General features: G+C 41.4%; 1 protein-coding gene across 2 annotated transcripts in view; it reads left to right on the top strand.

Moving 5' to 3' along the window:
* Window positions 1–242: 242 nt before the first annotated feature.
* PDXK (pyridoxal kinase) overlaps window positions 243–26,852 on the top strand; it is a 51,112-nt gene continuing 24,502 nt past the window's right edge. For both annotated transcript variants that reach the window (XM_081327624.1, XM_081327625.1), the window contains exons 1-2: window positions 243–638; window positions 18,707–18,761. In XM_081327624.1, the coding sequence (XP_081183750.1) occupies window positions 549–638; window positions 18,707–18,761 (145 nt within the window). In that variant the 5' untranslated portion in view covers window positions 243–548. The remainder of the gene's footprint in view (window positions 639–18,706; window positions 18,762–26,852) is intronic.

Genomic DNA, 26,852 nt, shown 5'->3' on the forward strand with positions numbered 1-26,852 from the left:
AGGGCGGACAGGAAGCTCCGTACGGAGGCGTTTCGGCGTGAGATTTCTGTTTTTTCCCAAGCGGGACGTGGGCACCCGCAGAGGCACCTTTGGCGTAGTTGCCGCGTGTCGGCGGCTGACTGGCGGCGACGGCGGCAACAGCAGCAGCAAAGCGATGGGGAGGGGAGGGGAGGAAATGGCCGTTCCTGCCCTTCCCCTCCCTCTGCTCCTCGCCTGTCCTCCGAGACAGCCTTCCTCTTGCTCGAGCCACTCCTCCCGCTGCAGGGCGGAGTGCGAGGGTGCCTTTAAATTGGGCGCGAGGGAGCCGCTGCCCGCTCAGTCTCATCTGTGATGTAAGGAGAGCTTTTAGCTGTCCGCGCCGATCGCCTGACTTCGCCTGTCATTTTCTGCCTTCCTCTCTGCCACTCTGCCGCTGGGTAGATGTGCCCTTAAACCACTTCCGCCGCCGCCGCCGAGCACCAGCCGGCCCGGACCTCGTCTCTGTCCCTCTGCCCGGCTCGACCTGCTGCTGCGTGCTCCGCTCCTTGCTCTCCCGAGGGTGCGCAGGCATGGGAGAGGCGGAGTGCAGGGTGCTCTCCATCCAGAGCCACGTCGTGCGGGGCTACGTGGGCAACAAGGCGGCGACTTTCCCCCTACAGGTAGGTGGAAGAGCCAGCGGAGCCGGCTACTCAGGCGCGCCCGAAGCTCCCGCCGGAGTGGGCGGCGAGCGGGCTGTCTGTCGCCTGGAGCGCTTTGCTGGCGGAGCCTGGAGGAGCGCCGGAGTGCGCCTTCTTGCCAACGCACGTGCCGTGCCGTGACGCGGCCAAGGGAATCTGCCCGCTGTTGCCCTCAAGGTCTCACCTCTGGCTGTTCAGCGGGAGTTGCCGAGTTTAGAGGTTGCGTGTTCACTCCTCTCCTGAAGGCCGGGCTTTGGTGGGGCGGCTTGGAAGAAGCCCTCGACGGCCCGAATGATTTGCATTAGGCCGCGGGTCTCTGCCAAGGAGGGGTCCAAAAGCCTTGCGCTCTTGGTTTTATTGTATCTTGTTTTTGCAGCAGGTGCCCTCCAAGTTTTTGGTGTTTTTTTTTTAATTAATGCCGACACTGGCTTTATCCCGGAGCTGAGGTTCAAGGTAGAATAAGAAGAGAAAAGAAGTGGGCCTCTCTTTATCGTAGGGATCATTGGAAATTGGCCCTGGTGGACTTAGTTGACCCTTAAGATTCCTTTATATTTTTTGAAGCGGTAGAAAGAGAGAGAGAGAAAATGGGAAATGTATTCATTAGGGCACCTTAAAGACTTGCCAGGATAGGTCATCAAATTCTAGGGAATGTAATGAGTGATATTTTGATGAATGAAAATGCGTGAACCTTTATTGTCAAAGTACAACCATGTACGCATTGAGATTGGCCGAGCCTCCCTTCCTGACTTCCTCTTTTTTAAAAATGAATATATTTTATAATTTATGCCATTCCACTTTATTCAGTATCATCAAGTTTAGTTGGTTCTTTTTTTCAAGGTTAGGCTGTTTGGTGGCATCGTCTTAAAATATTTTTAATAATAAGACAGGTAGACTATACGTTCACTTCCTGGTGTTTTAGATTATTTTAATCTCTCTTGGAACATTGGCTATTCTAGCTGTGGCTTATGGGAGTTGTAATCCAAAGTACCTGCTGCTCTCTGATCTAATCTGTTTTTTTATGGCATAATAAATTGCATCCTTTCTGCATTGCAAATGAAACTCTCCTGTTTCTACAGAAGAAAATAAACAAGATACAAATCTGACTTCAAGAATTAGTTTTTAATAAAGGCCTTTTACTTTCCATGACACTCTGCCACTTTATCAAGGTGGTCAATCATAAGCAACATTTTTCTTAACATGTACACTTTCATTTTGACATACACTACAATTCATGAAGGAGTTCAACGTTTACCTCCTGAAACTCATAAAAAAACTTTAACGTGTGTGTGTGTGATTTTACTTTCTTTAATCAGCTCACTATTACCAGGAGCTGTTCCATAAATCATGACAATTAGATAATTTTTCAGAAAATATTGCACATTTCATTTTCTGTTTTCACCATCTCGAATTCTATCCATTACCCAATTTGGAGTTGAGTGGTTTGACTCAGGTTAATATTTTAATTTCTGGTGGCTAAAATCCAGGAAAGTTTGTACCAAATAAATAAGTTCACCTTTAAGGTGCCATGACATCTTTAGTTTTTGCTGCAACAGACTGATGTGATTATCTCCAGAAGAAGAAATGTAGAAATGCTAGAAAAAACTTTCCCCCAATTAAAGTACTGTGTGTGTTTTTTATGCAACTAAATTAATCATTTTTGCAACTTAAACATTGATTTCTGTACGTGAAATCAATGGATTTGAATTACATGTTGCACAACACATGGACAGTCTTAGCCATAGTTTCAGCTGGGAAACTGAACATTCTAGACCAAACTAAGTTCAAAAATGCTAGGGAGTTTCTGGAAGCCTAGCACTCAGACAAATAAACCATCAACAGGCATATAGAGATAAACAACATTTACACATCATTCAAAAGAGCCAATAAAAAATAATATGAAAATAAAAAGACCAAAACACTTCCTCACTAGCATTCAACACCCAGATAAGTAAGGATTAACACTAGGATTGGTATCAGACCAACAATTGAGCAGTACCTAATACCCCAATCAAGGACTACCAACTCAGTTATTTACTCAAGCAGAAAACAATAACCTAATCAAGGAACTATCAAGAAGAAAACACTCCCACCAATACTGATAGGGGAAGCCACTGTATATAAACAGAGGGCAAACCTCAATCCCTTCTAGCATTGAAGATGTTACCTATTTGGGTAATGAAACGTCTGCAATAAATCAGTCAAGTTCAGAGACCACCAAGGACTCACATACATGTTTTGTACACTTTTGAGGGGAAATGGGAAATTGTTTTGCAATTGAATTACGTTTCTTGAAATATGTGGAAAAGTGTCTTTATGTGACACGGGTACCACAGAATTGGAAAAGAATGGCCATTGTTACATCTAGTAAAATTATTTTCTGTATTACCTAAAAATTAATAACTGCAAAAGATAAATAGCTAACTTGATCCCCAAGTACTTATCCCGAAATTGTTTGCCCAGCAGCATATACAAATCAAGGGGAACATCATGCATATTATATGAAATTCATGGCTAGATGTTTTTTTAGTTGTAACCTGCCTCTGTAACAGATATTTTATACTATAATTTTATAGCTTTTATTTTAACCTCTCTTTTCCGGTATCTGAAACAAATTTTAAAAACTGATTTTTTAAAAAAACAGTAAAGGACTTTGCAAGTACTGTTTTGCATAGAAATATCTTTTATGCATGCAATATGCAGTAATTGTGGACTTATTACAATCGCATCAATAAAAGGAATAGTACTATTACTACAAATTGCAATCAGAAAATAGTAATATTCTAAGTATGTATGTTTTTCTTGCTTTTTATCATATTTATATATTTATAAATATATTTATAAATATATTTATATATTTATTTATATATTTACCTTATTATATCCATTGAATTACACTTTTCACATTGTCACAGAAAACATCATTTGGTTTCTGCTGTCGCGTAGCATTTCCTCATTTTTGCAAGTATAAATTATCTATAAATTTAATCTGCACTAGTAATTTAATGAAATTTTACCTAAAAAAATTTCCATGGTGAAGACTAACACTTTATTAGCTATTGCAATTCAGGGAAGAGATTAACTTTTATCAAGTTAAAGTAACTTGAGTTTGGATTTCTGTGACTAATATAATAATTCAGTGGTTCTCAACCTTTTCTTCAGCAGAGAACCCCCTTTAAATACCTTTTGTGGCTATGCACCATGGCCACGGGCCCACAAGACTTAACTCAAGATTTAAATCATAACATTTCTTCAAGACTTTACAGATCACCTCTGAATACATCACACACCGCCCCCCAAAGATCTGTGGACTACAGGTTGAGAACTACTGTAATAATTGGTTTTGTTGGGGGGAAAATGTTCCAAATTATAATTAGAAGACAAAATAAAACAGTAAAATTGACATTCTTCACTTTTTAAAGTTTACGTATTTCAGAAATGGAGAAAAATATTCTGATAGAAAAATGTAAAAAAGATTATATATAGAATGTTTTAAAATTATCCAAGATTAAATGTCCTAAAAAAACATAGTAGCCTAAAAACTGACTGTTGACTAGCAACAATAAATAAATGTCTGACTTAGTATCTATGTTCCTGTGTACTGGTTGTCAGGGGAAAGCCCAGAACACAGTTCTTTTTTATGGTAGAAAGGTAACAGTATAACGATTATAGCAAAATAACAAATAGTATGTATTGCTGGTAAAAGTTCAGGAAGCAAAATAGTATTTGGATTGTGATAAATAGTTTATCTGGTTTATTGACATCTTCCCGCCCTTTCCCACCTCCCCCTTTGCTGTTAGGTAAGCATGGGCAGTTTGGACTACTAAGCTTTGAAGCATATGTTTGCTCGACACAAGATATTCCATATTCCTCTTTGGTTTTCAATACCAGTCACTGGAATATTAGAAAGCAGTGTGTAATAATCTATGCCATTTTGCAGTCTGAAGAAATATAAGAAACCAGTATGTTTTCTGCTGCAGACATAAACACGTCTGTCTACTATCTATAGAATAGTACAAGTAATCCTTGGTCAGTGAGTGCCATGTTTAGTGACAGTTTGCCCTTACAATGGTGATGAAAAAGTAACTTTTATGACCAATCTTCACATTTACAACATTTGCAGGTCTGTAAAGCAAAGAAAAGCTGTACTAAGATTATAAACACAGTTGTGATTTCACCTAGCAACAATTCACCTAACAACCAAGTTGCTGTCCCAATTGTGGTTCCTAAACATGAACTACCTGTATTTGCTTTTATATCTCTTGGAAGGTTGTCTTTGGTTTCACTGAAAATGAGTTGTGTAAAACCCTGTTGTTGAGTTGTTAAAGTGGCAAAGCAGTACTAAGACTGGACCACATGCTGAGAAGATCGCATTGCAGAGTCCTCTGAGAACTGTATGTGGGGTAGGGAACCTTGGCTCTTTTATGACTTGTGGACTTCAACTCCCAGAATTCCTGAGTCAGCATGACTGGTTCAGGAATTCTGGGTATTGAAGTCCACAAGTCATAAAAGAGCCAAGGTTCCCTACCCCTGAAACTATACAGTAAAATGTTGGTGAAGAGATGAGGTACTGGCTATCAGTTTGATTGGCTTAAAAAAAAAGGGTTGGACCAATTCACAGAAGTCATGCAGATGGCTGGCTATTAACCTTGTTAGCAGTGTGACTGCCTTTGAAAGTATCTGCTGGGAGACTAGTGGGCTTCCTTGTGCAGTTGGTTCACCACTGAGGGAACAGTCTGCTGGACTAGATGGGCCATTGGTCCAATTCATCAGGGTACTGCTTAAGTTCTTATGTTAAGATTATAGGTTAGGATACTACCTGTATCCTCCATGTTTAAATTCCCTTCTGTATTCAGGCTTTATATTGCAAAACTAGTCTGTTAAGACATGTTGGGACAAGGAGTTAAAAATAACTCATAAACAAATAAAATGTTGCATTGGGTTTTTTAGCATTTTGCATTGATCTACCGTTACACAGCATTATTGATATACGGTACTTGAGCAATTCTTCTACAGAATAAATGTGAAAGGTTGTCATAATTTGTAACGTCACTCAACGGGGGTGGGGAGCAGAATCCAGGAAAAAGAAACTCATATTCAGCTAACCATCACCTAGTTCAACAATAAACGTCCTGCTGATCATTTCCCAGTCCTAGCAGAACATTTCTGCAGTTGTAGCATTTAGTTGTGGAATTCTCTTCCCAGAGAGATCAGTCTGGTTCCTTTACTGAGTACTTTTCACTTAGTACTGAAAATTCCACACAGGCATCAGAATTTAAATTAATGCCATATTCTTTTGCTTGATTTTTATGGCTATGTTTTTGCTTTCACACACACCCTGTAATTTTTGTTACACTTAACATTTGAGAATTTTTCAACCAAAGCAGAATATGAAAATACTAAAAGATGTGGAGTTTATTCAACATATTTACAACTGAACTTTAGCAAGTAGAATGGATCCTTTCTAACAATGGATCATTTAAAGCAGCAGTTATGATATGCAAGGACAGACAAAATGAACATGGAAATATGTACCAGAAACTGCATTTTATAAAGCATAGCAGCTAAAATATCTTGAAAACTTCTCATAAATGTAATCAGATAGCACATTAGTTCTAACATCTGGATGCAGTAACATTCCAGGTCCTCTTTTGAATCCAACCTGCCTAATCTATAAAGGCCAGACTAGCTCATACAGGAAGATACCTGTAAGATGACCTGTCCCAAGCGTAAAAGTTGACATTTGGTTATGGTACTTCTCCTCTTCAAGTAATTATAAAAAAGTATCCCATTATATGGAATTTTATCTAATGATTTGAGAGATGTATTTACAAAAGGCTATTAATAAGATAACTGTTTTTATATTCTTGGATTCTGTGATTTTGTTGGTATTCTGTGTGCCATCATGATTCTCCATGTATTTTTAGTGTATGTGTAAAATATTGAAAAGACTTAGTATTTTGGATAGTTATTAAAAAATATTGACCACAATAATCAATATTCACCTAACACAGGGGTAGGCTCAGGAATTCTGGGAGTTGAAGTCCACGAGTCATAAAAGAGCCAAGGTTGCCTACCCCTGACCTAACACAACAAGATAGGTGAGACTTCAGCTTATCTTGGGGTAAGATATTAGCTAAATATTTCCCAGTGCAAACTGCACAAGAATTCTATTGGAACATTTTTTCCCCCTTTAATTTTCTAATTTTCCTCGTTTTGTAGCCATTTCTGTGGTGCTTCACTTCAGTTAGTAGCATTTGGGGATGGGAGGGAGGAGGGTTTTCATTACACAGTTGACACCTTTGTATGTGTGACATTGACACATGTACGAAGGTGTAAGCCTTTGATTGCACTGCCTGGTCAGCCACCTTGGTTTTTACATCCCCAATTCATGGACTACAAGAGAAACTATGAATGGAACCAAGGTAAAATAAGAGATTCTTGGATAATCTACAAAATTCCTCCATTTTTCATTGATCAAGTAAGGTGCAAGTAGATTTGGAGAAACTTTTCCTGCTACTGAATAGAAGCCACAGTAGTATGAATCTACTTTGGGAATATCTAATTTGGAGAAAGGAAAAGTATTTTTTTAAAAATGACCAGAAGGAAAATTATCATGCATTTTAAGTACTGGAGCAGACGTCAAAGTATGCCAGAATGTGCTCCCTTGCAGAGTAGAAGCTGTGAGGTTAATCTGTGCTCTGTAGTGGCAGCTGTTTCTGATGAGAGAAGTAAGTCGTGCATTTGAGCAATGAAACCTCTGTAAACTAAATTGCTCTGAATCACAACTGAAAAACAGCTCAGCCTTCTGACTCATGCTGACGTTTTGCTCCTATTTATAGGAGAACATGAAAGCTGCTTTAAACATCCAAATTAACCACAATAAAGAAGATTTTTTAAAAGTAGTCAAAATGTCAGCTTTACAGCCAAGTGAATCAGAAGAACGAAAGTAAATTGATGTCTGTCAGTGACAAATCTATTAGATAGTTTAGAAATCAAAGCCCAGAGCGTTTGTCAGCCCAATGAACTTCCATCACCCAGTATTTGAGCGAGCTTGCTTGATTTCTTGCATTTTCCCTTAGCTTGAGTGGGACAGATTCCACTTATTATTGGGGGATGGAAATATTTTATTAAACTGCTATCCTGCATTGTTTATTGCTTTCTGCTTTTCACTTGGCAGAAGGAAGCCACTGGTCAGAAAGCAAGATGAGAAAGTAAAGCTTACTCATTAGTTTCCCATTAAAAATCTGACCTTATAATTTCTGATTGCTATTAATCATTAAAAATCAATAGTTTTCCAGATGGATTAGGCATTATGGTTGTACCATTTGTGAGATGATAGCCGGGTTAAACTGACACAGCAAAACCTACAAAACCTTGCCCTGTTAGTAGTAACTGTAGCTGCTGCCCTCTTCTCAATGGCCAACTTAGGTGTTAGCTCAGCAATGGGTTCTTTTGGTGAGGGAGCAAGAGTCAGTGATGATGGTTGCTTCTCTGAGTTTGTACCACAGGCCTTTGTAACTGAATCATTTGGGGAATAAAACAAAAATAAAAATTTAGAAGAAACTTTTCAACTCAAAAATGCCTCCCTTCTTTAGAAAGGCTCTATTTAATTAAAGACAATTGTAATTGTAACCAATCCCTTTTATTATTCACAGACCTGAGTCAATGTCCAAGGCAAACAAACACAGTCCACAGAAACTTGATCCTCAACATAAATGGTTGCCTTTGGCAACCAGCACCTACCACACCTTCCCTTTTATAATTCAGCCAAGGCGTGGCTTCCTAATGCCTTCTCCTTTGCCTTTGGAGCCGCCCCATTGCATTCCTCTGCAGGATGCAGCTAAATGCAACTAATTTAATCCAAATGATGACAATAGAGTATCTATACAGGAGAGAAAAGATTTTTAAAAATAGCTAAAATCTTAATTTGTTGCCTCAAGCTGACACTAAGAGCATACTTGATATAATACTGGCTTCCTATGTTTTAATGAAGAACTGCTTTTAAAAGGTATGCTTTTAATGCTTCCATTTTTTTCACACTTTGAGAATTAAGCAGTTGTTTAAAATATGAAATGGGCTATCTTGAGCATTTCTTGAAAGTGTTTCAGGCTTAAATCAGCTGGCCTCTGCTCAAAAGTAGTCTGTTTCAAAAGTGGGGTGTTTTATGACATTTTGAATCATAAACATGTTGCATGCTGCCAGTAAATATCTAATCAATGTCCCACAGGAGGATCTTTTTTGTTTTATCCCTACAGTAACAATCCTGGAAAATAGATTGGGCTGAGCCTGAGTGATTGATCTCAGATTTACCCACAATGCACATCAGTTTTTAAGTAGGTAAATGGCTCTTTCACTGAATGGCTCTGGACCTCTTTTGTAGGTGATGACAGGGCAGGTATAGTAAAAGACACAAACTGCAATGATAAAGCAAAAATAACTCCTGAGAGAAGCTTTGTAACCCTTCATATCATGGGTTGAGAAATGCTATTTTATACTCTTAGGATGCTGGAGTTAGTGTTTTTATGCCTAGTTAACAATTTATTGTTCCACAATCATACATAAACAAATAACATGTTGCACTCAAGACAGTAATTACATAACTTCCCACCCCAAAAAAGTGTGACACATTTGTTTTTTCAGATGCCAATAGTAACACCTTTCTGGTTTCCTTAGGAGAAACACGTGTTGAGAACGGTGTTATCAATTCAAAATGTGAGAGTTGGAACATAACTCTAGGACAGGTTATCTCTGCTCTAGGATTTAGTATACCACAAATATTATTCCATAACCTTTGCTCCTGACAGTACAGTCTAATTTTGCTATAAGTTGATGTGCAAGATACTGTAATACAACCACTATTCCCCACCCCCAGCTACTTGCCCCAGTATTGAACTACAAAGAATGCCTTTACATTTCTGATCTGTAAACAAATTATATATAAAGTTAAACTCTCTGATGAGTGTTCTGTCCTAGCCTACTTGAGTCCTTGTTTTGCTAACAAGGAGAAACCCCTCTTCCAACAAGCAGGCAGGAACCGCAAGAAAAACCAATCCCTTTTATTATTCACAGACCTGAGTCAATGTCCAAGGCAAACAAACACAGTCCACAGAAACTCAATCCTCAACACGAACGGTTGCCTTTGGCAACCAGCACCTACCACACCTTCCCTTTTATAATTCAGCCAAGGCGTGGCTTCGTAATGCCTTCTCCTTTGCCTTTGGAGCCGCCTCATTGCATTCCTCTGTCCTACTCTCTTTTCTTGCCGGTGTTTTCATGCATCCTGGATATTTCCCAGTTGTGCTTCATCACTGTCCAACTCAGATTCCCAGCACAGCTGTGTCTCAGCCTAAGCGCAAGTAGAGGGGCCAGGCTCCTCGTCAGACTACAAGTCTTGGAGCTCCTCAGAGCCTTCCTCTGACTCTAATGTCACTCCAGGCCCCTCCTCCTTATCTGATTCCTCAGACTCAAATGCCAGATCCAGTGGCTGGCGAGGAATCACAACAATGAGATTTAAATTTATTTCACTGCTTTATGCCTCTTCAAGGTAATCTTTGACTTAGGTAAAGGTAAAGGTAAAGGTTCCCCCGCACATGCGTGCTAGTCGTTTCCGACTCTAGGGGCCGGTGCTCATCTCCGTTTCAAGGCCGAAGAGCCAGCGCTTGTCCGAGGACGTCTCCGTGGTCATGTGGCCGGCATGACTAGACGCCAAAGGCGCACGGAACGCTGTTACCTTCCCACCGTAGCGGTCCCTATTTTTCTACTTGCATTTTTTACGTGCTTTCGAACTGCTAGGTTGGCAGAAGCTGGGACGAGTAACAGGCGCTCACTCTGTTACACGGCACTCGGGATTCGACCCGCCAAACTGCCGACCTTCTGATCGACAAGCTCAGCGTCCTAACCCACTGAGCCACCGCGTCCCATCTTTGACTTACAAGCATTCATTTAATGACTGTTCAAAGTTACAATGGTACTGAAAAGTGACATGACCATTTTTCATGCTTAGAACCGTTGTAGCATCCCCAGGGTCACATGATCAAAATTCAGACATTTGGCAACTGACTCATATTTTTGACTGTTGCAGTGTTCTGGGGTCATGCAATCCCTTTTATGACCTTCTGACAAGCAAAGTCAAGTGGGAAGCCAGATTCACTTAACAACTGTGTTACTAACTTATCAACTGCAGTGATTCACTTAACAAATATGGCAAAAAAGGTCATAAAATGGGGCAAAATTCACTTAACAAATGTCTCACTTGGGAACAAAAATTTTGGGCTCAATTGTGGTCATGTATAGGACTACCTGTACATAAATTCATATTGTTTCTATTATTGGCTGTCTCAATATGTGTTCCTAGTACATTATATTATTATTGCTTTGTTCCTTGTCCATTAGATAATTGATTATCCACCATACTGCATTATTACCAGGCCATTTATTTCTAAATCTTAATGAATTTTGGTGTCTTTCTGTGTTGTTTCAAATACTGTAAACCTCATAATTATATTATATCAGTTTGACGTGCTACCATATATTTAATAAGAGCGAACAAGATATATCAGTTTATACCACCAGCCTTTGCTGGTCATTACATTCTGATTTTTAAAGGAATTATTTGGACATCTATGGAGATTCTCAGTCATCCAGGTCATTACATTCTGATTTTTAAAGGAATTATTTGGACATCTATGGAGAGTCTCAGTCATCCAGGTCATAGTTATCCCAAAGATGCTTTTTCATGAGGCAACTGGACTTTCTTGTTTTTCTTTGAAGACGTTTCACTTCTCATCCAAGAAGTTTCTTCAGCTCTGACTGGATGGTGGGGAATGGAAAGATTTATACTCCTTGCAGATAGCTGGTCATTTGTATTCTTTTAGCAAGTTGTTAGTGCTACCTGGAGGCTTATCTGTCTTCAAGGTCACTTGAGTAGTGCAACTGTGTGTGGAATCTTCTTGGAAGTGTTGAAAGGACTGTGTTGTAGACTGGAGATAGATGATGTATCCCTCCCCCTCTGTTGATAGAGCGATGTTCAGTTTTGACATAGATGGCTTCTTTGACCCTTCTTTCAAACCAGCGGTCCTCTCTGTCCCAAATGTGCACGTTGCTGTCTTCGAAAGAGTGGCCTTTGTCTTTTAAATGCAGATGGACTGCTGAATCTTATCCTGATAGGTTTGCTCTCCTATGTTGTGCCATATGTTTATGACGTTTTTGTTTTGTTTCCCCAATGTACAGATCTGCACATGGCTGACTGCATTGTACTGCATATACCACGTTGCTCAGTTTGTGTCTGGGTGTTTTATCTTTGGGGACACAAAGTGAGCAACGTGATATATGCTGTACAATAATTTATGGTTAATTCTGAGACTCCGATGCACAATTTATCTGTGGCCTTAGTTGCATGGATCCTGGAGTTTCTCTTATTTGTTAGAGGAACAAGGGGATGAAATGGCAGAAGAGACACGAAGAGCACTGCCACAAGAATTGGTCTTCCACCTCTTCAAGAAGGCCTCTTTGGATCCAGTGGTACTGGACAGTTTTCATCTTGTCTCCACATTTCCCTTTTTTGTGAAAGTTGTTGAGAAGATGTTCAGCTTCAGAAGCCCCTAGAGCGGAGGTAGGCAACCTTGGCTTTTTTACGACTCGTGGATTTCAACTCCTTGGAAGTAAGAAACCTAAGCAAGTTGCTGAGGTTGAGAAGCACCAGTTTATACTATATACAAGGTTGTACTATCTGCTGTTTTTTCACATTTTGTTCTGACTTATCTTTCCTTCTGGTTTAGAAAAATCAGTTCCTTTCCCAAGGGAAGAAAAAAATGATTAATAGGTATTTCTTGTGCTTTGGTTTTGTTCATCTGCTGTAAATGGAGCCAGTTGAAGGTTTAGTCTGAATTCTTCAGCTATCTTTATCTTGTTCTTCCCTTTGCTCCCATTTTCTGGTTAACTAGTAATAGCGGCATAAAAGAATTACAACAGCAATGTGTATGCATGTGTGCTCATGTACACAGTGCATAAAGGTAAAGGTTCCCCCGCACATGCGTGCTAGTCGTTTCCAACTCTATGGGCCGGTGCTCATCTCCATTTCAAAGCCGAAGAGCCAGCGCTTGTCCGAGGAAGTCTCCGTGGTCATGTGGTCGGCATGACTAGATGCCAAAGGTGCATGGAGAGCTGATACCTTCCCACCGTAGTGGTCCCTATTTTTCTACTTGCATTTTTACGTGCTTTCGAACTGCTAGGTTGGCAGAAGCTGGGACGAGTAACAGGCGCTCACTCTGTTACGCGGCACTTGGGATTCGACCCGCCAAACTGCCGACCTTCTGATCGACAAGCTCAGCATCCTAACCCACTGAGCCACCGCGTCCCTAATAGCGGCATAGCAGGGTTCAAAGGGAAAATGAAATAAAGATAATATAAATATTTGAATTATCTGTATATCATATATCAGTCTACCTTACACACTCAGGATTTTTTTATGGCCTCACATCCAAATATCTACCAGGACCATCCCTGCAGATCTAATCTAAGCCCAACAAAGCTGGCCAGGTGTTGCCACTTGTTGATACCAAGATAACTTCATCAGAACTGTAAATCACTCTGACCCAAATGCATCTTGATATATTTTCCAATTTTTTACAAAATTGTGAATGGATAAGGGTCTGAAATTGGAGCCTCAGTTTGGTTTTCTTTTTATCTAAATTCTTTTAGCTTGCATTAAACACTAACATGAAGCAGTTTAAACCTATTGATGTACAACTGATAAATACTCTATCATAGCTTTTAAAAGTTACAATTATGCCTACTGGTTTCTATTGATTAATTAGAGCAATATATTATGAAATACATCTTTCTCTTCCTTAAAAGCCCTAATAAGCAGGCATATACATAGAATGAAGGCTACTGCTAAGCTTGTAAGCCGCCCTGAGTCTTCGGAGAAGGGCGGGATATAAATGAAATTTAAAAAAAAAATGAAAACTGAATTTGCAATTATGGAAATACAGTAGTGGCCAAAATTGTGGAAACTTTTTGGGAAAAGTGTATACTTCAGGTTTGATGGCTAATAACACCATGTTTTTGGAGTAGTACCATAAAATTATATATGAATGGAAAGATAATTTAATCAAGAATGTAATGCAATAACTTTTATGAAGGATTTGCTATTAGAATAGCAGTTATAAAGAAGAAAAGTGAAACACGTAGAAAAAATGATATACAAAAGTTATCACCATAGGAAAAATAAGATATACAAAAATTATCACCATGTCAGTTAATACTTAGTTGGGTAAACATTAACATGAATTATGGCCTTACAACGCCTTTCCATGGAGTGAACCAAGCCCTTTAGTTCTGCAGCTGTTATAATGTGAAACCAAGATTGAATGATTGCTTCTACTTACTGGGTTTTATTGCTGGGTCACTTCTGACTAACAAGTTTCTTTAGTCGGCTCCATAGATTTTCATTTGGGTTAAGGTTTGGGCTATTCCCGGGCCATTCCAGCAGTGGAATATGATTATCTTGAAACCACTTTTTGCACACAGCAGCAACATGACATGGAGCTGAATCCTGTTGAAATATAAATGCTTCATTGTCTTGGAAAAGAGCATGTGCGGAAGGCTTCAGTTTGGGCTCAAGTATTTCATTAATGTATTTTTGGCCATTTATATTCCCATTAATCACACAAATTCTGCCCACACCTTTTGATGTCATACAACCCCAGATCATAACACTGGCTGGGTGTTTCTTGGTACATGTAATGCAGTCAGGATGCAAATCTTCTCTGATTCTTCTCCTTACGTATTTTATGCCACCACTACCAAACAGGGAGATCTTGGTCTCATCACTCCAAATAACACTGTCCCATTGTTCCTCTGTCCAGGTAACATGGGTTTTAGCCCAGTTTAGTCTTTTCAACCTTTGTTTGAGAGATAAAAGTGGCTTTTTTCATGGAATTCTAGATTTTAGGCCAAATTCCTGCAGTCTGTGTCAAACAGTCTTTGCACTCAACTTCACATTGCATTGCGCCATTTCATCTTGTATACACCCATATGATTTTTTTTCTGTCACTTAGGCATAGTCTCTTAATTCTTCTATCATCACTTGCTGTTGTGCACCTTTTCCTGCCTTTACCAGTGTGGTTTTGTAGTGACTGAGTCTCCTTATACTTCTTCAAAAACTTAGAAATGCCACCTTTGGTTAAGTTTCCATCAATTTTTCTTCTAATTTCTTTATAACTGTTGCCTTGTTCACTTAATAATACTATTTTACATCACTTTCTGGGTGACCAGTCAACTCTTTGCACCATTACTTTAATTTTATTATGTTTTACAAGCTCACTAAATGAAAGAACACAAAAAACCCAACCAACTTGATAGCGATCACATAACACACTGACAAATGTCCTCCTCTCAGCTTCAATACATGACATCAATTACTGAATCCTACTGTGATCTAATTGGCTCAATGCCAAAACAAGATGACACCTGATTGGCTCTCTAAACACTCATGCTCATTGGCTACAATCAGATGAAGGAAAGCTACCTGATATCAACCTAAGTAAGTTGTGCTTCCTTTTTCTGGTTATTTGGCTATAACTTTTCTTAGAATACAGATAATTGAACACACTTTGTTGCATTACATTCTTGATTAAATTATCTTTCCATTGTTATATAATTTTTTGGTACTACTCCAAAACAAAGTGGTGTTATTAGCCATCAAACCTCAAATGTACACTTTTCCCAAAAGATTTCCACAATTTTGGCCACTACTATATAGTATACTATCTTTTGGGACACCCTGTATGCTCTCTGGGCTTCTCCAATACTTGTACCTGGTGACTGAAGAAATACAACTGGCACAAAATTAACACATTTACTTGAAAAAAGATGATCCTAGAAGAAGAATAGATTAAAAAAAATGCATATCCCATTAAATGTTCAAATTCCCCTTCTTGTCAACCTAAACTATAAATTCCAGCAGAAACCAATCCTGGCGAGTTCTCTTTCCCTCCCTATAACTATGAATGTGACACCTGCCAGAAGCCATGTTATAGGACAAGGTCAGGACGGGGAAAAAGTGACATCCTGTAAAACAGTATTAAATGCCAATAAATCATTTTAAAAGCAAAAAAAATTAAAAAAAATCTTAAATTATATTCTAAGAGCCAAGAGAATATAGATTAATTTCAACTCCAAAGCCAGTATGTTCTACAATATAGTGAGAATGCTCATCCCTGCTGGACTGACAAGCAAATGTCAGCAAATGTCAATTAACTTCAAGAGGACCTTATGTAAAACGTAATAATTTGACAGGCTTGAAATGAAACTGGTTGTTTCTTCAGCTGTTTATAGAGTTTTAAACTTAAAGCTAGCCGTCTGAACTTGGAAAACAGCTACTAGCAGAATTCTTTCGTATAGGAGTAATAGTCACAGTATAGTAATAGCCACCATTATTGCTGGTTTTGAAGTTTTCATATGCTCTTTAGCAGCAGTTCTGTGTAGAATCTATAGATCAAACAGAAATAGTGATAGCTGCCACATCAGTTAAAGTAGCACATTTTGCTTGCCATGTGAAAATGTAGGGAGAACATAAGACTGGACATCACAAATTTGATGTTTTAGGAGAGCCTCTTTTTTCCAAGATTATATTGAATTCTAATCTTGACCCTGCTTTCCAGTTATCAACATTACTACCACCTTGCCAGGATTTAATAATCAGTGTGCTTGTCAAACCTAAGTGGTAAATTACTAAGTGATTTAGTTACCACTAAGTGGTAACTACTTCTTAGGTAATAAAGAGCAACAGGGCTAAGTATCAGCTTTACCAGCTTTATATAAATATTAAGGAATAGGGTAGTAGTATCTCAAGATGGAAAAATACTATTACAGGTTTTGTAATCATAGATTCTGCATCTTGATGGAGCTAGTCAAATTCTCTTGGCTATTTTTGCTATCTTGTGAACCATATTCATATAGTTACATTGATGAGAGCTATTAGGAGTAGGGTATATGGTTGTGATACAGTTTACACCTAGCCCTGCCTTAGTTTCAAACTGATCAGAATCCAGTAAAAGGTAAAACAAAGAATTCAATATTGATAACATTCAGAGAGGTGAATAGGATGGTGCTACCAAACTGAAATAATCATTTCAGGAATCAGTTGAGGCTTAGAATCAAAATCCAAAGTCAGGTCATTATATATTGTAATAATATATAGTGACACTATAGGTTTGTTCTATAAAGATTGCCATGCTAAGCATGGCACTACTGTATCAGACTCTCCAAATCCTTTGGCCAGCTCTTGCTGTTCTTCCTACTCAGAGGAGGATTAGTTCAAAGAGGTTATTGCAAGATTTAAAGCTGCTAAAGATGTAGCTTTAAAACAAAAAATCCTCAGCCTCCCTAAGAGGCAGATGTTGTGTGGATTGGTTCACTGAACTGTGGATTTCCCCAAACAGTGAAGCAAATTTCAGAGTCTGCTGTGATTTTGCAAATGTGTGCAAAGGCTTCATTTTTGGCACAGTAGCAATCACTGACATAAAATGGGGAAAGGGTTACCCTGGCTTGTCATGCTAAGGGGACAATAATGCCTCTGGAGCACAATGTGCCTAGCACAAGTGTCATTAATTTGCCAGCAAATTGCCTGAAAATAGATTATACACAGTTATTTCTGCATCATTACTGTGTATCCTTAAGATACATGAGGCTGTATATTGTACCTTTTTTCCTAAGTTTATTTTATTCCAGCCCACAAGGATTGGAGAGCAACTATATTAAATGTCAGATTTGTCTGTTGTTTTTCATTTCTCTAGCAGTGGATTTAAATGTTCCAAGTCTGAAACATCAAAATACATTTAACCAACATCTAAAGTACTGTTTATAAAGCAGAACTGATATTTACTAGGGCTCTGTAGAGATCAAGATTCAAAGAGCAAAATGGGAATTACAGTGCACAGAGGCTTATAGGTAGCATCAGAACAGTATAAATCAAACATGTCTTCTCCTGAGATCATGGATCAACTCTGGAGAACAGCCATAAAGTCTAGGAAAAGAAGCAGCTGGTTTAAAATCTTCCTGATAGGTTATCTTTGTGCACACATGTACTTTAACTGCTATGCACAACTAGATCTCTGTGCAGCCGTAGTGTTTACTGCTTTCCTATGCACTTTGTAGGGACGTGGTGGCTCAGTGGGTTAGGACGCTGAGCTTGTCGATCAGATGGTCGGCAGTTTGGCGGGTCGAATCCCGAGTGCCGCGTAACAGAGTGAGCACCTGTTACTCGTCCCAGCTTCTGCCAACCTAGCAGTTCGAAAGCACGTAAAAATGCAAGTAGAAAAATAGGGACCACTACAGTGGGAAGGTAACAGCATTCCGTGCGCCTTTGGCGTCTAGTCATGCCGGCCACATGACCACGGAGACGTCCTCGGACAAGCGCTGGCTCTTCAGCTTTGAAACGGAGATGAGCACCAGCCCCCAGAGTCGGAAACGACTAGCACGCATGTGTGGGGGAACCTTTACCTTTACGCACTGTGTACATGAGCACACATGCATACACATTGCTGTTGTAATTCTGTGGAAGGTAGAATTCAAACTCTACAAAAGAATGCTATTTCTTTTGTAAAATTTTATGCTTTTGTATACTGATTGATTGTAAGCTGCCTTTGGAGAGATAGACGGCATATAAGTTTAATAAAGTTTAATAAATAAATTATATATTCCTTATCCTCTCCTCCAAATGTTTTTTTTTCAGCTGTCCAAATCCTGATTGTTGCATTTTCCATTCTTACGCTTGTTTTAGTTTCAGTGTTATTTGTTTTAGGGTTAAATGTATTTCTGCAAATATTTGTACTATTTTTGTCATATTGTAAAACCTGACGTCTTTTTTTAATTTATCTCTTGATGCGTTCCTGTACATTTTCTTTATTCAAAGCATTTTACTCTTTGATTTTGCTTATTTACATCTACTGTCAACTCATATTGAATACTAAATTATAACAATATCTTACTACCCTTGAAAAATGAAAAAAAAACCTCCATAAACAGGTTTTTTTCTTTTATTATAGGTGTTGGGCTTTGAAATAGATACTGTGAACTCTGTCCAGTTTTCAAATCATACAGGTAAGTGTGTGTGTGTGCCTGGGCAATTTAGTCTGTCATAATTCAGAACAAATTTTGCCTGTAGAAATTCTCCTTAGTGTTGAAAGCTGCTACTGGCAGTATCCAATGAATGGTTGTAGACCTATATCTGTTATGTGTGTTGACATGGTATCCCTGACTAAGCACTCTTAAACCAATCATCTATACACTTGACAGTCTTTATTTCTCTGTCATCTATGTCACACTCAAAGAAGAGGGAAGAGGCAAAGGTTAGTTATTCTGAAGCAGAAACATATGTAACTCCCTGGGATTCAGTGACAGAGTCAGAATCAGAGCCTTTCTCCGCCCACCTCCATGGAGTCTGAAACAGAGCTGCAAGTCTTAGATCAGCGGTGCAAACCTATGGCACGCGTGCCAGAGGGGGCACTCAGAGCCCTCTCTGTGGGCACGCATGCCGTTGCCCCAGCAGATTTCACCAGAGTAGTGAGCACATGGCGTTTGGAAGCGACAGGGCAGGAAGTGAGCGAGCAAGCAGCGTTGGCCCCCTGGGGATGCCACCACCCTGGCCCCGGCCACGCTCACCCAGTCTGCCATGACCACTGCAGCCATGCCCACCCAGTGGGCCACCCCACCCCCCGAGAGCACCACAATGCTGATGCAGCCTTGGCACTTTGCGATAAATAAGTGGGTTTGGGGTTGCAGTTTGGGCACTCGATCTCTAAATGTTTTGCCATCACTGACTTAGATCCATGAGAATAAAAGTGCCACAGGACCCCCACTAGTTGAATATACCAGACTGTGATGCCATGTACCTCAAGGATAACCAGTGCTAGCTACATGTTAATCTCATGCCAGCTGTGCTTTTGGTGGAGAGTTGTCTTTGAAAACTGTTGGAGTCGACATATGCCCCTCCATCTTGTTGGTCCATGCTTGGAATACTAATGCAAACTATCCATTCTTTGATTCTTGTCTGGCTATATATTCTACCTGACTTCTGATTTGGTAAGATATAGTTACAACCTTTAGGATTAGTCTAGCTGTGCCCAGTTGATAATTATTGTGGTGAATTATTGTTGTGCTCCAAATTAGGACTGTCTGATTTATTTTAATATCCCTGGAACAGAACTATTTCATTCAGAAGCAATAGAAATGATAGCATAGGCTATTTTTGACAGTTGGCCAGCCCAACACCTAACTAGTATGTTATATCCTACAGAAAAATCCAGGTCAAAAGAGAATTAACTTTTTGCTAGGTAATAAGTTGTTACTTAGTTGCTGGGTAATACGGTATGTCTCCTGCATAGATGTTTGCGTCTGCTTTCTGAATGAGCCAGGTTGCTGCTCATTTATTTATTAAATTTATTTGCCACCCATCTTACCTCAGGCAACTCTGGGCAGCTTACAACATTAAAAGCAAACGTTTGAGCACTTAAAGCAACCTTCCCCGTTTTTATGTCATCTTAGAAATGTGCAGATTACAGTTCTCAGATGCTCTCCTTCAGTATAATTCTTTGTCTCCTCTCGTCTTGGATAGTTGTTTAGATAGTTCAATGCTTTCATCCATTTGCCAGGTTAAATAGTCATAGCTCTACCAACCGATTCTCCTAAGAGTTGGCTTCTAGACCTTCCTTTGAGTCTAGTTAGTGTGTGACAATAATGGATCTCCTGTTGTTTTTCTCTGAAATTTGATATTTAGTGTTCAGAAGAGTACACTGGAAAAAATTCATTTAGGAGTATTTCCTAAAGAAATAACTTTTTTTGCCAAGTATTCTCATTATAAAATAAAAACTTTTTTCAATGTCTCCTTTGAATGTTTCTTTGCTATCCTAATGATCTCAGGATTTCTGAATTTACATATAATTACTTCACACATTCACTTAAACATATCAATAATATGTGGATTAATATCTTCCTTTGTTATTTTCCTTAGTGTAGCTCTTCACACAATCCAGGACTTTCCAAACCTTGTGGATATTTGTACTTCGTTTACCTTAATGCAGACATTTTCACCTTCAGATCGTTAGTGGAAAATGCCGTGAACAGGGAAAGAAAGTGGCAAAGACAGTGCTTTTGCCCTATTTTCTACCCAGTTTGAAGCTGTCATATGTGAAGCCAGGGGTGTCAAACTGCCAGCCCGTGGGCCAGTTTCATCATACCGAAGCTGCGGCCACCCCATCGTCGGCAATGCAAAAAGAGTCACGACACATCACGTGACGTGGTGAATTTGACATCTCTGTGTTAAGCTAAGGACCATCATGCATATTTCATCCAATGTCCATGAGAAAACATCTAATTATATTTAAAAAGTTTTACAATACATTTTGACTTTAATCCCCCCCTCCCCCACCCCCACCCAACCCTCCCTATCCCTTCCCCCCATTCCCTCCTCCCCCCCCCCGACTTCCCAGAGCTAAATACAGGGTATAAAATCAAAAAACAAACATAAGCACCCCTATGTTATCAACAATAAACTATTAGTTCTATCTCCCTCTAGCTCATGTAAAATAAATACAAACAATATTAATATTACAAATAAAGTAAAAAAGAAAAAGAGAAAAACAGAAAAGAGCTTTACTCAGAATAGATTTTCTTAAGCCCAGTCCTTATTCATATTAATTTCAAAAAAAAAAAAATAAACAAATTCTCAGTTACGCGCCAAAAGCGCCTATCTATTAACCTTAATAATCTCCAACCAAACTAAACCATAATCAAAAATAATTCTTGCATGTATCACACCAAATGTCTCGCAGTTCCAAGTCATCCTTGAGTTCAAATAAAAAGAGTAAAAAAAAAAGAAAACATCTAATTATTTAAAAAGACATGCATTATGACTAAAATCATAGGCAAAATAATAGTTAAGAAGAGATAACAATTATAACCCGTTTGCTGTTGTGAACACTAGTGTGCTTCCCAGCCTTTTGCAAGTCTTCAAATCTACATGTTATCAGAGAGATGTGCTCTTTCTAGGCTGTATGCTGAAGAAGAGGTTATTCAATCTCCTAAAATAAAAGGTTTCATCTTTTAAAGCAGGGGTGTCAAACTCAATTTCATTGAGGGCTACATCAGTATTGCGGTTGCCCTCAGGGGGCCAGGTGGGTGTGGCCTACTGGGTGGGCATGGCCTACTGGGTGGGCATGGCCTACTGGGTGGGCGTGGCTGGAGTGCATATGGCCTACTGGGTGGGCGTGGCCAGCTCTACATCGTTTACATCAAGGGTGCCTATGGGGGCCTGGGCAGGAGTGGGACAGATCTGAGGGTCTCTGGCAGGAGGAGGGTCTCTGGGCCAGGGCCAAGGCAGTGGGGGCCGTTCCCTCACTTTTTCCAGGATGGCTTCGCGGGCCGCATGCAACCACTTTGCGGGCCGGATCTGGCCCCCGGGCCTTGTGTTTGACATGTCTGTTTTAAAGGAAAACAAGACTAAGTAGAGAAATTGGGCATATAGCATCCCAGCTCCTCTGCATCCCTCACAATTGATTGAAATCCCTGAAGATCTGGAGGGAAATCAGGGTTAGCTAAAACAGAAATCTGGCTTAAGACAATGACTCTTTTGGCGATAGGTATAAAAATAACTAGAAATATGACAAAAGGAATAAGCGAGTTACGATTTAGAAGGTAGGCCGGCTTCTGGTTAGAAATTCACTAAAACATACCATTTGCCCAGTCGCTTGTAAACTTTTGTCTGCAACTGTAGATTGGGTACAAGTGAAAAATGTGCATCTTAGTAAGGCAATTTTACTAATATCCCTTATGTATTGTATCGTGATATTTTCTTTCACTCTCCCTTTTTCATTGGTTGGAGCAGAGAGTTTTACTCTCCTTTGCATAAGCTGCAAAAGCTCTTAAAAGGGAGACTGTCTTGCAGGCGTTGAAAGCTTTAGAAAAAACAGTTCCTCCATGTTGCAGATAGAGATAATCTGCTAAGCTCTAGTCATGTGGAATTAGCTACTTTAAAGAGATGACTCTTTAAAGACTGTTCTTCTTTAAGGATTCGTTCAAAGGGAAGTGGGGGGAAAGCTTCATTTTAGGTTGTTTTTTTGACAGCTGTGAAAACATTTTTATTCAGACTTTTTTATTTTAATTTGGTCTAAATAAAATTTAACCTTGTGAATTTCCCTTTTTAAAACATTTGAAGTGTTGTTTATTGTTACCATCAGTGCTTTTTTTGTAAAAGAAAAAGGTGCCGGAACTCACACATGTCATACAACCTGCCTTGCCTACCCTACAAGGTTCCATCCAAAAAAAGTGCCGGAACTCCGTTCTGAGCGTTCTATGACAAAAAAAGCCCTGGTTACCATACTATCTATTTTCTCTATCTGCCACTCTGTGCATATATTACAAAGCATGGAGAAAGACATTGGTCCATTCAGACTTTGTACTTTTCAGCACCACCTGATTAGCACCGATTTTTTGAATCACTGTGTTATAAATTAATAAAAAATGTTAGTGTGTTGTTTTGATATCCAAAACACAGGCAGCTTTCACTTCGAAGAGGTCCATTGGCTCTTGCCTGCTAAAGAGTATTTCTTGTGTGACTACAGTGAGTCACCTTCAAAGGACATTGTGATACAAAAGAGACCTGCCAATAGCCTCTCACCGGCTGCTTTTTTTTAAAAAAAAAAAAAGGAGAAAAGAGAAGCAGTTTTAAATTTGTCACACTCTCAAATACTTAAGAATATAAAGGTTGTTGGAGAAAAAGGACTTGATTTCAGCAGAGTCGGATGAGAATTTTAAAGGCCATTCTGAAGTGATTTGGCAGATTTGTTACTGATGTATGTGTAGGAAGAGAATACATACATACACACATGCATGCATATCTCCATTCAACTTCCTACAATTGAATGTGCTTCACCGCAAAATTGTTGAGAGCTATAAACAATAGAATCTCAACGGCTGGTTCAGAATACAGCGGCACAAGCAGTACAGGGAGTGCAGAATTATTAGGCAAATGAGTATTTTGACCACATCATCCTCTTTATGCATGTTGTCTTACTCCAAGCTGTATAGGCTCGAAAGCCTACTACCAATTAAGCATATTAGGTGATGTGCATCTCTGTAATGAGAAGGGGTGTGGTCTAATGACATCAACACCCTGTATCAGGTGTGCATAATTATTAGGCAACTTCCTTTCCTTTGGCAAAATGGGTCAAAAGAAGGACTTGACAGGCTCAGAAAAGTCAAAAATAGTGAGATATCTTGCAGAGGGATGCAGCACTCTTAAAATTGCAAAGCTTCTGAAGCGTGATCATCGAACAATCAAGCGTTTCATTCAAAATAGTCAACAGGGTCGCAAGAAGCGTGTGGAGAAACCAAGGCGCAAAATAACTGCCCATGAACTGAGAAAAGTCAAGCGTGCAGCTGCCAAGATGCCACTTGCCACCAGTTTGGCCATATTTCAGAGCTGCAACATCACTGGAGTGCCCAAAAGCACAAGGTGTGCAATACTCAGAGACATGGCCAAGGTAAGAAAGTGTTCTGAACCAGCCCTCTTCTCCCAACCCCTAATTAAGAGACGAGTCTGGAAAGCGTCCAAGGCTAAAAGGCTTCTGCCAAGGTTTAATTACGCAGATAACAAAACACAAGAGCTTGTCTTCTCAAACGAAAAAGTTGCTTTCAGCAACTAGCCCCTCCCCAAACACTTCTTTTATAGAGAGCTCAGGGCGTGGTCTCCCTGTGCCTCCTCCCGAGGAGTCCCATAGTCTTTCTTTGTTTGTCCCTGCTCGTCTGCCTCCTACGTCGGGCGTCCTTGAACAGGGCCAGCTGTGGGTCATCATCCTCCGCACTCTCGGGCTCACACAGCTGAGAAGAGGTCCCCGGCTGAGGACTCTGCAAAGCCTCCAAATCATCATCAGCCGGTTCGTTTCCCTCCTCCCCCACATCTGAGTCCTCCGATACATCGGACCCGGCTGTCGGACCCACCGGCTGGCCCTGAGTCACAACACTATCCCGCACCGCAGGGCCCTTCCCTCGGGTCTGCCGATCCGGATGCGGTCGGGATGGGAACTGTTCGTGAAAAGCAGTCACCAACGCAGGGGCATGAACGGCGGTCGCGTCTTCCCATGTGAAGTCCTCCGGCCCGTACCCTTTCTACTCGATCAGGTACTGGAAGCGACCTTTCAGCCAGCGGGAATCCCTGATGCTGGCGACCTCGTACTCGGGGGTGCTGCCTCCATCACGAGTTCCTGATGGGGGAGGTTCCGCTTGGCGAAGTGGACAGGCCGGTTGTTCGGGGACCAACAAGGACCGATGGAAGACGGGGTGCACGCGCAGGGAACGTGGCAGAGTTAAACGATAGGCGACCGGGTTGATGACGGCCTCGACTGGGAACGGTCCAAGGTAACGGTGGTCCAGCTTCCTCGCCGGCCGAGTGGATGGTAGGTTCCTGGTGGACAGCCAGACCCGATCCCCCACCGATAGTGGAGGCGTATCCCTTCTCGACCGATCGGCGAACCTCTTGTAGTCGGCCTTGGCCTTCTCCAGCTGCCGTCGCACCAACCGATGGATCGCCTGTAACTCCGCCATGAATTCGTTCGCTGCCGGCTCCGGTGAGTCCACGGGAGAAAGAGGGAAGAACCTGGGGTGATAACCCACGTTGGCCAAGAACGGTGTCATCTGCGTGAAGGTGTGTTGCGAGTTATTAAAGGCAAACTCGGCTATGGCCAAATAGTCCACCCAGTTGTCCTGCTGCAGGTTAACATAGCAGCGCAGATACTGCTCTAAGATGCCGATGACCTTCTCGGTACCCCCGTCGGTCTGAGGATGATGCGCGGACGAGAGGCAAACCTTAATGTCCAACGCCCGCATCAACTCCTGCCAGAAGCGGGCTGTAAACTGGGCCCCCCTATCGGAGACGACTCTATCGGGGAGGCCGTGCAGCCGGAACACCTGTTGGATGAACATGCGACTAGTGGCGCGAGCTGACGGTAAGCCGCGACAGGGGATGAAGTGCGCCAACTTGGTCAGCATGTCCACCACCACAAACACTGTCGTGAAGCCGGAGGATGGGGGTAGATCCGTCAGAAAGTCCATGGACACAGCCCCCCAGGGTCTCTTGGGTGTTGGCAAAGGCTGCAGTAAACCAGGCGGGGCCCCTGTCGCTGACTTGGCCTGCCTGCATGGGACGCAGGAGGTGACATAAGACTGGACGTCGTGTCGGACTCGGGGCCACCAGAAGGTACGGGAGACCAGGTTCAGAGTCTTGAACAGGCCAAAATGCCCCGCAGCCGGGTTATCATGACACTGGCTGAGGACGAGTCCCCTGAGTGGCCCTCCCGGAACATAGAGCCGGTCACGATAATACAGGAGTCCATCCGTGACCGACCAAGGCGAATCTGGCCCCACCTCTTCCTTCCGCTGAGCCACCCACGCCTCCTGCTGCTGCGCCTCCCGGATCCGAGCCCGTATATCCACCGGCTCCCGTACCGCAGCAAAAGACTCGACGGGGATCACTGTCCTGGGCGGAAGCTTGTCTTCCACTCGGGTGTACTCGGGCTTCCTGGACAGAGCATCCGCTCTCTGGTTGTGCCCGCTTGGTATGTACCGCACCCGGAAGTCAAACCTCGCAAAGAAGAGGGACCACCGGATCTGGCGTTGGTTCAAATTCCGAGCGGTCTGCAGGCTTTCCAGATTCTTGTGGTCCGTCCGGACCTCGATTTGATGCCGCGCCCCCTCCAGATGATGCCTCCAAGCCTCGAACGCCGCCTTGATGGCCAGTAGCTCCTTCTCCCAGATGGTATAGTTGCGCTCCGAGGGATTCAATTTCCGAGAGTGATACGCGCAAGGGAAAAGGGTACCGTTGGGCGTCGCTGCCTGGAGTAACACGGCCCCAATGGCAATGTCGGAGGCGTCCGCCTCCACGACAAACGGCCGTTGCGGGTCAGGATGCTTCAAGATGGGCTCCTTCATGAAGGCGTCCTTCAAAGCTTGGAACGCCTGTTGTTCGGGGGCGTTCCACTGGAACCGAGTCTTCTTCTGCAGGAGCCGGGTGAGGGGGGCTGTCAAGGCAGCAAAGCCAGGGATGAATGTCCGATAGTAGTTGGCAAATCCAAGAAGTCGCTGAACATCCTTCACGCGACGCGGGGGTTGCCAACTCTGCAACGACTCAACTTTACTTGG

The sequence above is a fragment of the Vipera berus genome (genome assembly GCF_964194415.1).
Source record: "Vipera berus genome assembly, chromosome: 4".
NCBI lineage: Eukaryota > Metazoa > Chordata > Lepidosauria > Squamata > Viperidae > Vipera > Vipera berus.